This window comes from Bos taurus, chromosome 11 (assembly GCF_002263795.3).
Source record: "Bos taurus isolate L1 Dominette 01449 registration number 42190680 breed Hereford chromosome 11, ARS-UCD2.0, whole genome shotgun sequence".
Lineage (NCBI taxonomy): Eukaryota > Metazoa > Chordata > Mammalia > Artiodactyla > Bovidae > Bos > Bos taurus.
This window is the reverse complement of record NC_037338.1, coordinates 97,181,411-97,197,977: the sequence shown is the minus strand read 5'-3', so window position 1 is coordinate 97,197,977 and position 16,567 is coordinate 97,181,411. Positions and strand designations below refer to the sequence as shown.

The 16,567-nt window shown below is 46.3% G+C and overlaps 1 protein-coding gene across 3 annotated transcripts in view; it reads right to left on the bottom strand.

Moving 5' to 3' along the window:
* Window positions 1–16,567, bottom strand: part of MVB12B (multivesicular body subunit 12B) — a 194,579-nt gene that overhangs the window by 108,647 nt on the left and 69,365 nt on the right. For all 3 annotated transcript variants that reach the window (XM_024999576.2, XM_024999574.2, XM_024999575.2), the window contains exons 5-6: window positions 6,648–6,777; window positions 4,060–4,182 (exon numbers count right to left, since the gene is read on the bottom strand). In XM_024999576.2, coding sequence (XP_024855344.1) covers window positions 4,060–4,182; window positions 6,648–6,777 — 253 coding nt within the window. The remainder of the gene's footprint in view (window positions 1–4,059; window positions 4,183–6,647; window positions 6,778–16,567) is intronic.

Below are 16,567 nucleotides of genomic sequence, written 5' to 3'. Positions count from 1 at the left end.
ACAGAACCGTTCCCTCTCCCACATGCTGGGGCAGCTGGTGCTCCATCAGCTGCAAGTCCTCCTGCCTCCCCAAGATTTTCCAGACCTTGGTACCAGCAGAAGCTGAAACTTCTCGTCCTGGCAGAATGACATATGAGGGCTGGGGAGGGGGCTGCCCAGGCTGAAGGGGGAAGGAAGGTGCTTGCTCTGTCTGCACCCATCACGAGGCAGCAGCAGAGAAGGATCAGAAGGGCCAGGACCCAGGGACACCAGTGTTTGCTCACACGCACTGGGCCAACCCAAAACTCTGAGGCCGGCCCGGGAGACGGGTGGGCTCGTAGGATCACGCCCGAGGCCCATGGCCAGGCCCACCCTGCTGGTCAACGTTCGTGAAGCAGATGGCAGAGGACGGAGCAGCGCTGGGGCCCAGGGAGAAATGGAGGCTCCAGGCCCCCGGGGAAGAAGTGACACGCCCTTCCTCACGTGGCTAGAACTGTCAAGAAACGAGTGGAGAGATGTGCGTGTGAGAGAAAGATTCACTGGACGAGCAAGAGGAGCTCTGCCAACACACCTTATCCTGGATCTTGCCATGAACTTCAAACACTCTGCCCCATTCGCCGGATACAGCCGAGGGGCCTGCCCATCCTGAAAGGACACCACCACGTCTGGCCCCGCAGCTGGCATTCTCTGCAACAACAGGGAAGAAACGGGCAGGAAGCACGCGTTCCGAGGGGCAGTACCTGCCTCTGGAAGGAGAAGGTGGTTCTGCCAGGACCGCGAGGTCCTCGGGTGGTGACCCACCATCTTGCCAACTGCCCCTATGTGCTAAGATCAACGGGGGTGACAGCTCTCCATAAAACGACTGGAAATTATTTGAAACCTGAGTTAACAACAAAAGAAATGAAGGCAGAGAGCATGCTTTGGCTCTTGAGACATAAAGTCAAGCTCACGGAGGCAACAAGGCCTGCTACTGGCTCTCCCTGGCTTCCTTCCCGCCCCCAGGGAAAGGAGAAATTGGGAAAATGGCCCGCTGCCCTTGCTTCCAACAGCCTGCCCGTCCTCCAGCCTCCTCCACACTTGGTCAGTAGAGGGCGCTGCCTCACCACGCTCTCACCGCAGCCCTGGCTTTGCAACTTGATCCCTGCGTCCACACAAAGACCACAGCTGAGGTATTGCTTGTGCTTTCACAAGAGAAAGCAGCAGCGAAACACAGACTTTGCTTTTTTGTGATATAATAGCACCTATGTAAAAAGTACACAGGAAAACAACTTGAAAGAAATGTACCCAAAGGTAATGAGCCTTTGCTTACTGGAGTCTTTTTTTTCTTTCATCATTTTCTATGCTACTTTCTACCAGCTTGTCTTCCTCTCATAATCAGAAAAGCCTGAGGAGTCTTCAGGGGCTCACGAGTCATCTGCGGTTGGGGTTGGGGAGGCCGCAGCATGGGGTCCCAGGCTGTTGGAGAGGCATTTCCTGCATAACTGAACGTGTCTGCACCTGGGCTGAGCTCAGGGAGGTAACAGACGCTAGACACAGTCCCCGCCTTCCAGGAGTTTACAACATGATCACAAAGTGAAGGGGTAACGGCTGAGAAGGCTCTGAGGGCAGAGCCTGGCACAGCGCATTCAGGGAAGGCTTCCTGCAAGAGGCAGTATTTGAGCTGACATCCGAGGCAGGCAATGCGAGACATATCGGACGCACAAGTGTACACATGAACAAAGGCGCAGAAGCACAAGACAGGAAAGGAAAAACAGGCTGCTGGTTCTGAGTTGGAGGCTTTCGGACGAGAGAGAGAAGACCATTCCTGGGATCTAGGCACAGAGGCCTCCATCCTACAGGCCCCCAGCGGGAACACAAGCGTCACCCACAGCTCTCCGCCAGAAAGCTGCCAGGTTCCTCTGCTGGACAGAAGCCACACGGAATAACACACTCATCACTTCACAAATCTTCAGTGGATAATCTGAATTATCAGCATTTCATTCTTTTAAAAAAATCAAACACATGCAGTAGGAAAACAATACAAAAACTGAAGAACATTAAAAAAAAAAAACCCTGTTGAATTAGGAGGCTCATAGGTGTGTGGACTATCTATAAATGACTGCACAATGAGAGAGGAGGGCTTGGGACACACAAGGGGAGCGTTAACGTAACATTCAATTATCCTACTGCACCCTGGCTGACTTAACTCAGTCAAATTAGAATACATTTTATATTGACTATTTTGACATTTGCTTTATTTGGCAAGTAAAATGAAACTGATCCAATTTTCTTGCAGCCGTTGTAAACCATAAACTGAACAACAAGACGTTATAAAATACACAAGCCTTGTAAGGCTCCGTCTGATGTGCTACCTCCAGTTTAGACTCTCCGTGGCCTGTGTTCCTGCGTCCCCTGGCTTCAGGTCCCAGTGACTGTGCTCTCGTGCTGACCGGCTAGCTTCTGGGTGGGGAGAGGGCACTCCTCCTGCCTTAACTGGAGTAGTGGAGCTCTTTATCTCACAAAAAGTTAAACCTGCCTGGAGATGGCACCTATTTCTAGGCCCTTCCAGAACACATGACGACAACAGGGAGCAGCTGTAAACTCTCCGAGGTGATGGGTCCGAGCTGACCCCAGGCACAGGCGATGGGTCCGAGCCGACCCCGGGCACAGGTGATGGGCCTGAGTTGACCCCGGGCACACGTGATGGGCCCGAGCCGACCCTGGGCACAGGCGATGGGTCCAAGCCGAGCCTGGGCACAGGTGATGGGCCTGAGCCAACCCTGGGCACATGTGATGGGTCTGAGCCAACCCCGAGCACATGTGAAAGTGATCACAGCTGTGACGGTGCTTGGGGGAGTGAGAAACGAACTCCAAAGGGCTGACCTGAGCTGCATGAGCCTCGTACTCCTAAACCAAAGACACAACTCTGGGAAGCTCTGGGAAGCTGTTCACTGCTCTTCACCCCGAAGTGAAACTAAAAGCTACTTCTCAAGTTTCAGGTGAGGCCAGGGATAGTTACGATTAACCACCACTCTTGGTGTGTGAACCTGTCTTGAGCGAGAAACACCTGACTGTCTTTTGGAAAAGTCCCAAAGGACAGGCCTCCGAGCTGCCAGCTCCTGCAAGCACGTTCCCCTGAAGGCAGGGGAGGCTCAGCGGAGAACAGGGCGTGAGGGACCAGCCATGCCGCCCTCTCCTCCGACTTCTGGGGCGCAGGGTGTGGACCTTGGGCATGCGGAGGGGCAAGCACCCAGTAAAGGCTTTGTCCTGCTCCTGACCGATTCTGTCACCTCTGTTCACCCAAATGGAAGCTCTGAGATCTCTTCTCCTTAACCTTCATCCACCTCCAATGGCACTGCCTCTCAACTTCTTGCTTGTTTACTTTTGTAATTCCTTTCTCAAGTTCAGTCTATTATTGCTATTTGCTCCTTGTCCTCAAATAATTTACTGCTAACGATGCAGACGTTTTTGATCAGATAGAAAGTGTTGAGACTACTACTCAGGTAATCTGCTATTACCAGATTTCTGCTCCGATGGAAATCAAGTTAAATCAGGTGCAGAGACCAGTCTGCTCAGCCACGTTTCTTTGTGGAAACAAGTATTAAAATGAACAGCCCTTGAAAAACTTCTTGCTATTCTCTCATACCCAAACTACCTGTTTCTTATCTGCAGCTCTTTGGGAAAAGAAACAATATGGAAATGAACAAAATCACTTACCAACTCTCCTAGAGTGAAACGAGTTGCTGGCCAAGGCAGAGAAAGAACTCCACCTTCCATGGCTAGCCTTCCCAACCGCAAGGCTACAGATCATGTGACTGGTTGCAGCTATGAGCTCTTCAGAATAACAAGCCCATTTTAAGTTGCATATTCTGCTATTTTAGAATCCTGCAGAATATGTACAACAAAACACAGAACGGCTTTTACATTCATGTAATGCAAAGATTTCTAACCGGTTTTGCAAAATTTCCTCTAAAGGTATACTGCTCTGGCAGTGTTTCTGCAGATCCTAAGTGGAAGTGTTTAAGAAGTTACGCAGTGCGACCCAAGACCACATTCCTCTGGGACATGCATAACCGAACAGAGCCACGGGCAGGGCCTCACCTGGGAAGGTTGGGGGCTGGGGTGGAAGCAACGGATGACGGGGAAGGCGTTGTGGGTTGAGATGAATCATGATTTCGTGGTACTCGGCCCATTCGATACCAGATCCCCATGCTGTTCAATTCCCTTTAAGAGAAAAGAGAAATCTTCATGGAGGCGGTTTAGCATAAAATGACCTGAGCAGACCGACTCATTTTCAGAGGGTCATGGCCTCAGACCTCAGGGAGTCGATTCTGGCCCATGAAGGTGTCACGGTTCAGAGCCTGAGGTGATGGCAACTGTCCCAACCCTGCAGGCCTGTCGGGCGTGGTCATCTTCCTCCATCCCGGGGCCTGCCGTCCTACATATATGCTGTCAATGTGTGCCTCGGTTCTGAGTCTGCAAAATTCTTTTTACTGTCATTTCATTGAGGGTATTTGCGCCGTAATCCACTTCAAGAGGGCAGACCACCTGTACCTGGTGTTGAACTGCCAGGAGAACGGGCCACGCCCCTCCTCCAGGCCCCTCACTGCCCGTCATTCTCAGGGCCTGTCTGGGAGACATCTTTGCATCACAAAATGCCAGGCACGTGCCCCATGAACCACTACAACCGAGGTGGGGCTGACAGCTGGCCACGTCTGGCTTCCTGTTACTTGACCGGCGTACCCGCCCAGCCCCACCCCACAGTCAGGTGCCCACGAGACAGGTGTACTCTTTGGAATTGTAACTGGATTATCTCAGCCACATCCAACTTCCGACTTCTCAGCTGCCCCCTAGATCTGCATCTTGGGATGTAGAGGAAGGTCATCTCTCCAAAAAACAAGAACAGATTTGCTCAGTGGATCCTTCTGGTAGCTTCTCTGTATCAGTACACTGCAGGAACTATTCTCAACCAGTCGTGTCTTATTAGCTGGTTGATTCTAATCAGCTGCACTGACTTTGCCACCTCTCGGTCACGGCCACAGTCAGGCTTCGGAGGAGCTGTTCCTGGTCTGAGGTTTCTATCCCTCACAGCCGACAACCCCAAACCTTTGCAAAGTAACCTGTAGGGGTGTGTCCATTTTTAAGAAAAAGTGACTTAAGAGTTCTGAACATTGAAATCTCTTTCCTTACAAATAACACTGGACTTGTCTTCCTCTGGAAAAGAATTTTTGCCCCAAGATGAAACAAAAATATACTTTATTTAGCAATCTTCTCAAAATGATGTAAGAAAAGGATTCTAGTTTTGATTACCAAGACATATATGGTAAGAATCTATTCTTTAGAATTGCTTAAATTGGTTAAAAATTGAATCTTTGAAAAGAGTATAGGGTGTAATTCAAAAAACCTGAATACACATAGTAACTGAATATACATAATAGATGTAACAATTATTAAATTGTTGGTTTCTACTATTTGTATGTAAGTGGCTGTTTCTAAGATACCTGAAGTATGGTTATTTTCTTAACTGTTTTCTACTCTAGTAATCTTGTTTACATAATGAGTTTAAACCGTGTTGCAAAATAGGAGTGTTGAGTGTGTAGAAAGGGTGTGATCACAGAGTCCTTCTTAGGGACCTCAAAATCTCAGAGAAGAGTGTTCAGATTCCATAGCTGAAGAGTCAAACAAGCTGTTGTGCACCAAGATGAAAATAAACTATTTCTGTGACACTTGTTCCCCAAGCGCTTCAAGCAAACACTACAGCTGGCTATATCTATCTATCTATCCACCTATCCATCTATGTATCTACCTCCCAGCCTGTATGCAGCCTTCAAGGAAAGGCCATGGCTTTTTGAGTAAAGAGGAGGGTTTAGGCTCAAATGAGCAAGATCCAGGAAGTCGACCTCCAAAGTCAAGTAGGAGAACACATCCCTGGGGACCCACAGGGGCAGGCAAGAAGCCTGCAAAGCTGCCAGGGAGATGGCATGTGGCCAAGAGGCCAAAAACCATCTACCACACTGTTAATCTGAGAGACCCGAATTTCAGAGGCCTGATGCTTGAACGTCTGTTATCTCTTGGATAGCCAGCACCCCTTCATCCCCCTTCTGACTCTCTACCTCCCCTCTGCACTTGGGGAGCAGACACCCCTCATTCCTAGTTGCCCCCATTTCTTCACCAGCTGAAATAGGTCTCACCCATAGGTTTCTTGTTTGTTGCTCGTCTCCCTTTCTGAATGCCAGCTCCACGGGAGCAGGCTCTTTGCCTCACTCACCGCCATATCCAGGGGCTTGGCCCTGTGCACCACACGGGGTGCTCCCTAAACTGTGATGGGGTGAATAAACCGTGGGGAGAGTTGAGGCCCAGTGGTCGGAGAGGAGGCAGCCCCTTGGCTCAAGGCATCTGGAAAGACCCCTGAGAGCTTGAGGATGAACACACAGGAGGAAGAGGGAAGGAGAGCCCCCTAGGTGGAGCAGGTGGCGTGAGCACAGGAGGAGAAGTTGGGAGGGTGGTGTCCTGGACTGGCTGTCGTCTAGGTGGGAAGGGCAGTGAGAAGCGCTAGGGCCAGATGGAGGCCCAGGAGAGGCAGGCGGCTGAGAGGCTGTGGGTCACACAGGTCTCCGGACTGGCCCCTGGGAGGGACCTGAGCGTGCTCAGCAGACAGCATCGACGAGCCTGGCCTTGCTGAGACTTACCCAATGAACGTGTACTGAGGCGGGGCCTGCTTGGTCCGGCCCATGATTCGAATGTCACAAATGGCCGCTTCAGTTGAATCCCGCGGGATAAATTTAATGCACAGCCTCTTCTTCCTAAAAGCCACTTCCTCTGAAGGAAAGGACCACAAGAAGAGGTATGAGTCTTCCAGAGATGCCCACATCTTTATCCTCAACACCATGTCTCCCGTCGTGTTCCCTTCCCAGCGGTGGAAATGACCGGTCATCCAAGACACCCGACAGAAAGGCTGGGGCGCCACCACTCCGGCCCGGGCAGGGCCACAGTGGACGGTCTTGGTCACCCTGCCCTGCCGTCAGGGCCTGATCCCCGATGCCCACTGCCGGGAAGGGGCCCACGGGGCACACACACACCTCTGCCAGGAGAAGCCTGGGATAAATCCTTGGCGGCAGCCTGCTCGCTGCTCCAACCCTCGGACACAAGCACACGGACGCCCCCAGCGTTAACACATTTCACTACACGGGCCTTCTCTTTTTCACTTTTTATTACAGAGATTTTCAAACATTCCCTCCAATAGAGAGAACAGGAAATAAGCTGAATCCACGTGTTCCCATGAACCCAATTCAATACTGTCAACAATGGAGGAACCCTCTCGTCTTCTCCCCCACTCTCTTCAGCTCTGCGGAGATTTAAAATGACTCTCCAACACGATGTCATTTCATCCACCAATATCTTGGAAGGCATCCAGGGTAGGCTAATATATATATATATATATATATATATATTTAACCATAACCATCTTAATAATAAGATGTTATTATTCTTAACAAACAATGATTCTTTAATATCACCAAGTAGTCTGCATTTAGGTTTTCTCCATTATCGCAAAAAATGTCATTTAGCTGTCGGTTCGTCTGGACCAAGATCCAAACACTGTCTGTGCATGGCATTCGGTGGTTATGTCTCTTTTGCTCTGTGGTAACCTCCCCACCTACCCTTCATCTTCAGGGCACTCAGAGGATGCAGAGCTCAGGTCACCCGCTGTATCTCCTGTAACATGGCTGAGTGAAAGGTTTGATTCTATTCAGGTTAGACAGCATAGGCAGGAGGACTCCACGGGTGGTGCATGTACATCTGATGGGTGACGGGATGGATGAAATGTGATGACACTCTCGGTGGGTTTTAGTGCCCTCAGCCTGGTGCCCTGGTTATAAAGTCCCTAACACCCTGCTCTGGGTGGTCTTCTCATCCCCTGATGACCGTGCGTAGATCCGTAACTTCATTAAAGGTGTCAAATAGCGATTTTCTAACTGTCATTCCTTCTGCATTTATTAGTTGGAATTTTTCTATAAAAAAATCTTTCATTCTTCAACTACTCGGTCTCCCTGAAACATGCTCTAGTGCAGGAAAGGACAGACACATCTGTGATTCTTTTCTCTAATTTATCAAGTCTTGGGGTAAGGAGTTGCTGCCTAACAACCACAAGGGGTGACTACCCACATGGTTTTGGTTTTTAAACCACACAGGATGAGTTTCAATCACTGCAGCCATTCAATACATGGGACAGATCTGGGTTAAAATTCCAACTCCATCATTTTCCAGCACCCTAATCTTAGGCAAGGGACTTAACTTCTCTGAGCCTTGGTTTCATCAACTAAAAGGGAGTTAATGAAGCCTGACACTGTAGGGACATGGGGTGGATGAAACGTGATGACACGTATGCTTCACTTAGCCTGGTGCCTGGCATGCAGAATGTGATCAGTAAAGAATAGTCGTGGTCACTCTCATCTTAATACTGTGAGGAAGCCTCGAGCGTGCAATCTGTGTCAGTGTTTGGCACTGATTTTTTCAAGGCCTTTCAGTTCTGTTGCAGGAAATAAGCATATTTACATTGGACAGCAAGACACAAGAGGAGAGCGCTGTGTTGCTGTTAGTCTTGATTTTATCAAGGGAAGATGAGAATCAGGTGCTGATGTTTTGGGATTACCAGCTGGAAACTCAGAAACTTTGTGAATTCTTTTCCTAGGAGAGGAAATGGAGCGCTTGATCAGACATACCAGCTCTGAATAATAATACTGGAAACTGAATCTAGACCCCAAACACGGATCCAACAAGCCAGGAGGGGTTCCTGCGGGGACACCGTTCACAGCAACCCTGCAGCTTTAAAAACTATTAGCCAGTAAACTCAGGCCTTTGAAAGTGTGAAGGAGGTGAGACCTTTCCTCAAAGTAAACAAAGATGCAGGTATTTTATGTACTTGCTTTGCCAGCTGCTCTTCACTCCATTCTTCCATTTACAGCAAACTGGGGGTAAGAGATGGAGCCGCTAATTACACATGCTTAAACAGGCCTGACTTTAAGTAAACATATTATACAGAGTCAATAGAAATGTGTTCAGTCATGCTAATGAACACAGAGAAAGGACACAGCACTTTACTAAAACAAACAGTCTTCCAGTTTTTAAGTGCTATATGGATTGCAACAAAACGTATATTAAATTAATTACAGGAGTCTCATCTTGCTGGCTGATTAAAAAAAAAAAAATCAGGATCTTAAATGCTCTCAAATGTCCCGGAGCTGACCACAGATTGGATGACCCTAAATGAATAGGTGACTCTACGGTCATCCTTCCTTGTGGGATACGACACCTGTTGGAGACATGAGGACCCAACCTCACTCTGCCATGTGGGTAGTGACCAACACACCCCCAGTCACCGGGGTGACTTCCCAGGATCATGTGGCTGCACAGTAGCTGGACCAGGACTCAGTCCTGGGCCTCCTCACTGAACGGATTCAACAAATTGAGGAAAATGCAGAACGAGAAATCCCTTGACTCTATAGTAAATCGATAGAAAGACATTTTAAGCCACTTAGTTGTCAAAAACAAATGACAATGCAAATTTTAAAACTAAGAAAAACACGGGGAGAAGTAGGAAATTAATACAAGTCAATTTTATTTCTTAAGCAGACCATATAAGTGTAAGCAAAAGAAGCAAGCAAAAACTTGTGAAGATGTTCAGTATTGCTAATAAATAATAAGTAAAAATTAAATAAAATGAGAATAGTAAAGCTAAATTAAAAATATAAAGCCTATGCTGGCAGGCCTGTGGAAAAAAGGTACAAGTCGGTATCATCAGGGGCAACGTGAACTGGTGTTCTGGAAGTTAATTTGACAACAGAGGGTAATAAAGCCTATCTTTACTGAGCTCATCCTCAGAGCTGTGTATGGCAGGTATCTTATGTGATTCAAAGGTGAATCAAACACAGATCTTGCCCTTCAAGAAAAAGGTAAGTAGCAAAGACATGAAGAAAACATGTAAATGGCTATAATGTAAGCTAAGAACAACATTATGAGGTGGACAGTGCTGCCCCATTTTACAGATGAGGAAACTGAGGCCCAGGAAGGTGAAGTCATTTGCCCAGGGTCCCTCACTTGTAAGTGGTAGAGCCAGACTCCACATTAGGCGAGACTGACTCCAGAGTCCAAGTTCCTCCCACTATGCCAAGTGCAGTCTGTGCTAACAGAGGGAATGATGGGCATTCAGGACCAGAATCGTATGGGCTTTCCACCACTGTTCTTTACATTTGCCTACTTTCCTCCCGCCCTTCAACAAACGTGTGCTGTGTCAAGCAGCTGAAGAGTAGTACAGAGCAGACAGGGCTCCTGACCAGGTGATTATAGTCACCCTCTGGACTAAGCCCCTTGTGGGTTCTTTCCCTAGGCTCATCTCTGTATCCCAAAGCCAAGTCTGCAAAGCCTGCAGAAGACATGCACCCACAGTAGCTGACTGAGGAGAGGAGAGAGCCTGCTTTACACTTGCATCTAGATCAGAGCTCACCCTACAAAGACATGGGGTGTGACATTCGGAGTTGAGAGAAAGGGCATCTCAAGCAGGGAAAACAACAAAGCAGATCCGTGGAGTCAGGGAAAAAAGGAGCACGAATGGACTTCCCTCGCGGTCCAGGGGTTAAAAACCTGCCTGCCAGCACAGGGGGCATGGGTTCAAGCTCTGGTCTGGGGAGATTCCACAAGTCGCAGGACAACTAAGCCTGTGCACCAGAGTGTGGAACTGCAACTACAGAACCCACGTGCCACAACTACTGAAGCCCATGTGCCCTGCAACAAGAGAAGCCACCACAACTAGAGAAAGCCCACTTGCCTCAACCAGAGAAAGCCCACGAGCCGCAACAAAGACCCAGCACAGCCATAAATAAACAGACAGAAGGGAGCTTTTTAAAAAGAACGAAAAGAAAGATGCACAAGAGGGCACAGTGAGTGGCTTCGTCTGGGTCAAGCACTGGTGCCTGAAGATGAGGAAGATGCTTGCAGAGGAAGGCCGGGGGCAGGCGTAGAGGACCAGGACCCAGAAACCTCAAGTACTTGTAAACTTATCACAAGAAAATCATTCAAAATCTATACATATTCAAACTGACCTGCAGATTCAACACCATTCCTTATCAAAATCCCAGATAGTTTCTTTGCAGAAATTGACTAATTTTAGAATTGGTGTGGTAGTTTGAGGGACCCAGAACAACCAAAATAGCTTGAAAAAGAAGAACAAAGGTGGAGGATTCTTGGTTTCAAAACCTGCTACAGAACTCCAGTAATCAAGACTGTGGTTTTGGACTAAGGCAAGACCTACGGATCATAGGAAAAGAACTCAGAGTCTAGAAACAAACCTACACATTTACAGTCAACTGATATTCAGCAAGGATACTAAGACAATTCAGTGAGGGAAAGGATAGTCTCTTCAACAAATGATTCTTGAAAAAAGAATAAATCTATTGTATATCAACTATCAGATCAGATCAGATCAGTCACTTAGTTGTGTCCGACTCTTTGCGACCCCGTGAATCACAGCACGCCAGGCCTTCCTGTCCATCACCAACTCCCCGGAGTTCACTCAGACTCATGTCCGTCGAGTCAGTGATGCCATCCAGCCATCTCATCCTCTGTCGTCCCCTTCTCCTCCTGCCCCCAATCCCTCCCAGCATCAGAGTCTTTTCCAATGAGTCAACTCTTCGCATGAGGTGGCCAAAGTACTGGAGTTTCAGCTTTAGCATCATTCCTTCCAAAGAAATCCCAGGGCTGATCTTCAGAATGGACTGGCTGGATCTCCTTGCAGTCCAAGGGACTCTCAAGAGTCTTCTCCAACACCACACTTCAAAAGCATCAATTCTTCGGTGCTCAGCCTTCTTCACAGTCTAACTCTCACATCCACACATGACCACAGGAAAAACCATAGCCTTGACTAGACGAACCTTTGTTGGCAAAGTAATGTCTCTGCTTTTGAAGATGCTATCTAGGTTGGTTGTAACTTTCCTTCTAAGGAGTAAGCGTCTTTTAATTTCATGGCTGCTACACTTCAACAAAAAAAAATTTTTTTAAAGAATAAATTTGAACTCCTATCTTGAACAGTTCACAAGCATTAACTCAAAATGGATCAAAAACCTAAGTGAAAGAGATAAAACTATAAAACTCTTAGAAGAAAACACTGGCATAAATCTTGGTGACCTTGGATTTGCAATGGTTTCTTAAGTATGACTCCAAAAGCATGAACAAAGAAAAAAGATAAATGGAACTTCAGCAAAATAGAAAACTTTTCTGTGTCAAAGGACAGTATCAAGAAAAGGAAATGAATGTATGTCAACTCTACTTTGATTTTAAAAAAGAAAATGAAATGAAAACCCACAGAATGGGAGATATTTTTTTCCACTCGTGTAACTGATAAAGGACTTACATCTAGAATATATGAAAACATTCTTATAACTCAATCATAAAAAGAAAAACCAATCTTAAACTGGCAAAGAATTAGAACAGCCATTTCTCTAGAGAAAATATACCAATGGATAATAAGCACATGAAAAACTGTTCACCATCACTAGCCACGAGGGAAACACAAACCAAAACCACGAGAGACCACTGCATCCCCACTAAGATGGTCAGAATTAAAAAGAAAGATGATAACCAACGTTGGTGAAGATGTGGAGAAACCAGAACCTTCAAACCCTGCTGGTTGGAATGCGAAAGGGTATAGCTCCTTTGAAGGACAGTTTGGCAGTTCCTTAAAAAGTTAAATATAGAGTTACTATATGACCTAGCAACTCCATACCTAGGTGTATACCCAAGAGCAGTGCAAACATATGCCCACACAAAAGCCTGTGCATCCAGTGTTCAGGGCACCATTATTTGCAATAACCCAAAATGAAACAACCCAAATATCCATCAACTGAATGGATAAGCAAGATGCTATATCCATATAATGGAGTATTCAGTTCAGTTCAGTTCAGTCGCTCAGTCGTGTCTGACTCTTTGCAACTCCATGAACTGCAGCACACCAGGCCTCCCTGTCCATCACCAACCCCTGGAGTTCACTTAAACTCACATCCATCGATGCCATCCAGCCATCTCATCCTCCATCATCCCCATCATCTCCTGTCCCCAATCCCTCCCAGCATCAGAGTCTTTTCCAATGAGTCAACTCTTTGCATGAGCTGGCCAAAGTATTGGAGTTTCAGCTTTAGTATCATTCCTTCCAAAGAATACCCAGGACTGATCTCCTTTAGAATGGACTGGTTGGATCTCCTTGCAGTCCAAGGAGTCTTAAGAGTCTTCTCCAACACCATAGTTCAAAAGCATCAATTCTTCGCGCTCAGCTTTCTTCACAGTCCAACTCTCACATCCATACATGACTACTGGAAAAATCATAGTCTTGACTAGACGGACCTTTGTTGGTAAAGCAATGTCTCTGTTTTTGAACATGCTATCTAGGTTGGTCATAACTTTCCTTCCAAGGAGTAAGCGTCTTTTAATTTCATGGCTGCAATCACCATCTGCAGTGATTTTGGAGCCCAGAAAAATAAAGTCTGACACTGTTTCCACTGTTTCCCCAAGTATTTCCCATGCAGTGATGAGACCAGATGCCATGATCTTCATTTTCTGAATGTTGAGCTTTAAGCCAACTTTTTCATTCTCCTCTTTCACTTTCATCAAGAGGCTTTTTAGTTCCTCTTCTCTTTCTGCCATAAGGGTGGTATCATCTGCATATCTGAGGTTATTGATATTTCTCCTGGCAATCTTGATTCCAGCTTGTGCTTCCTCCAGCCCAGCGTTTCTCATGATGTACTCTGCATATAAATTACTTGGCAACAAAAAAGAATGGAGTATTGACGTGCTACAACACGAACCTACCTTGAAAACTTACACTAAGTGAAGGGAGCCAGACACAAAACACTACAGGTGACATGATTTCACTTACATGAAACGTTTAGAATAGGCAAATCTATGCAGCAAGAAGATTAGTGGCTGCCTATGGCTGGGCTGGTAGAGGGTAGGCAGGCGAGGACTAGGGAGAAAAGGAGAGTGATCACTATGGGTATGCAGTTTCTTTGGGGTAATGAAATGTTCTAAAACTGATTGTGTTGATGGTTACACAACTCCGTGAATATACTAAGAACCACTGGGCTGCAACTTTAAATGGGTAAATTGTATGGTATGTGAGTTATACCTCAATAAAGCTGTTATCCCCAAACTCAAATATATCAATATATAAAATCAGTAAAAGGTGCTTCAACACATGCTTTTTCAGGTGGCGTTGTGGTTAAAAGTGTGGGGAGGCACGCTTCTGTGTGTAATCTAGTTATCTCCCTACTTCTAGATGTGTTGCTGCTGTTGTTGTTCAGTCACCTCATCGTGTCCAACTCTTTGTGACCCTATGGACTGCAGCACGCCAGGCCTCCCTGTCCCTCACCATCTCCTGGAGTTTGCCCAAGTTCACGTTCATTGCACTGGTGATGCTGTCCAACCATCTCGTCCTCTGAAGCCACTTCTCCTTCTGCCCCAGGAGTCTTCTCTAGGACCACAGTTCAAAGGCATCAATTCTTTGGCATTCTGCCTTCTTTACAGTTCAGTTCTCACAACCTGATGTGAGCACTGGGACGACCACAGCCTTGACTATATGGACGTTTGTTGGCACAGTAATGTCTCTGCTTTTCAACGCACTGTCTAGGTTTGTCATTGCTTTCCTGCCAAGAAGCAATCGTTTTCTGATTTTATGGCTGCAGTCACCATCCGCAGTGATTTTGGATCCCAAGAAGAGGAAATCTGTTCCACTACTTCCACTTTTCCCCCTTCTATTTGCCATGCAGCAATTGGGCTAGATGTCCATGATCTTAGGTTTTTTTTTTTTTTTTAATATTTAGTCTTAAGCCAGCTCTTTCACTCTCCTGCTTTACCCTCATCAAGAGGCTCTTCAGTTCCTCTTCACTTTCTGCCATTACAGTGGAATCATCCACATATCTGAGGTTGTTGATGTTTCTTCTGCCTATCTTGATTCTAGCTTGTAACTCATCCAGCCTGGCATTTCTCATGATGTGCTCAGCGTATAGGTTAAACAAACAGGGTGACAGCAGACAGCTCTGTTGTACTCGTTTCTCGACCTTGAGCTAATCAGTCGTTCCATACAGGTTTCTAACTGTTGCTTCTTGACCTGCATATAGGCTTCTCCAGAGACAGGTAAGATGGTCTGGTGTTCCCATCTCTCTAAGAGCTTTCTACAGTTTGTCATGATCCACACAGTCAAAGGCTTTAGTGTAGTTGATGAAACAGAAATAGGTATTTTTCTGAAATTCTCTTGCTTTCTCTATAATCCAGCCAATGTTGGCAATTTGATCTCTAGTTCCTCTTCCTTTTCTAAACTCAGCTTGGACATCTGGAAGTTCTTGGTTTGCATAATGCTGAAGCCAAGCATGCAAGATTTTAAGCATGACCTTGCTAGCATGGGAGATGAGTGCAATTGTCCAATGGTTAGCATATTTCTTTGGTACTACCCTTCTTGGGAATTGGGATGAGGATTGACCTTTTCCAGTCCTGTGGCCACTGCTGGGTCTTCCAGATTTGCTGACATAATGAATGCAGAACCTTGATGGCATCATCCTTTAGGGATCTGAGTAGTTCTGCTGGAATTTGACTGCATCTACTAGCTTTATTAACAGCAGTGCTTCTTAAAGCCCATTTGACTTCACACTCCAGAATGTCTGGCTCTGGGTGACTAACCACTCCGTCACGGTAATCCAGTTCATTAAGATCTTTCTTATATAGTTCCTCCGTGTATTCTTTCCATTCCATTCTAGATGTGTAACCTTGGATAAGCTCTTTAATCCTTAAGTTGCTAATGCACCTCATTTTTCTCATATGTGAAATGGGTATGTATTAATAATACCTATCTCCAAATAGGTACCTATCTTCAGGGGTCTTCTGAAGATCAAATGGGATCAAGTATGTAGAACATTCACGATAGGGGCTACATAGTAAATACATACTAAATACTGACTGCTGTGAAATTATTGCTAATACATGTTAATAACAAACAACTAGAAGTAGACCCATGTCCAAAAGTGAAGAGAGCATTAACAAAAGTATGCTACCAATGGAATCCACTTGTTTCATTAAAATAATAGCTCTGTGGGATCCGTGTGGATATGGAAAGTCTGATCTATAAGAAACGTTTGCAGGAAAACAGCCCCTCCCCCCAAAAAAAGTAGGTCTAAAATGGGAAAAACAAAGTATGTGCGACAAAAAGTGAGATGCAAAGTTTCATAATGGATCGTGTATGATAAAGGAAGGATTCTCTGGATTTGTTTCTTATTTGCCACATCACTCTTGTGGATATCCTAACACTGGTCCTAAGTAATATAAAATAAAGCAAGTTAGTCGCCGTATATCAAACTGAGGAGGCTCAGCCACGCAGAGGTTTCCAGCCCTGTTTAATGACTGACACCTCGACAAGAACCTCAAACTGCCACGCGATCCTGAAGAAGCTTCTGACATGTCAGCCACTCACTCCTGCTCCATGTGGCTCAGGGTCTTCCCTCAATTTCAGATCTTGAGGACTCTAACTTGCAGTCTTTCTGGTTCTGACTTTTCCTGTACGCTCCAAGAACCA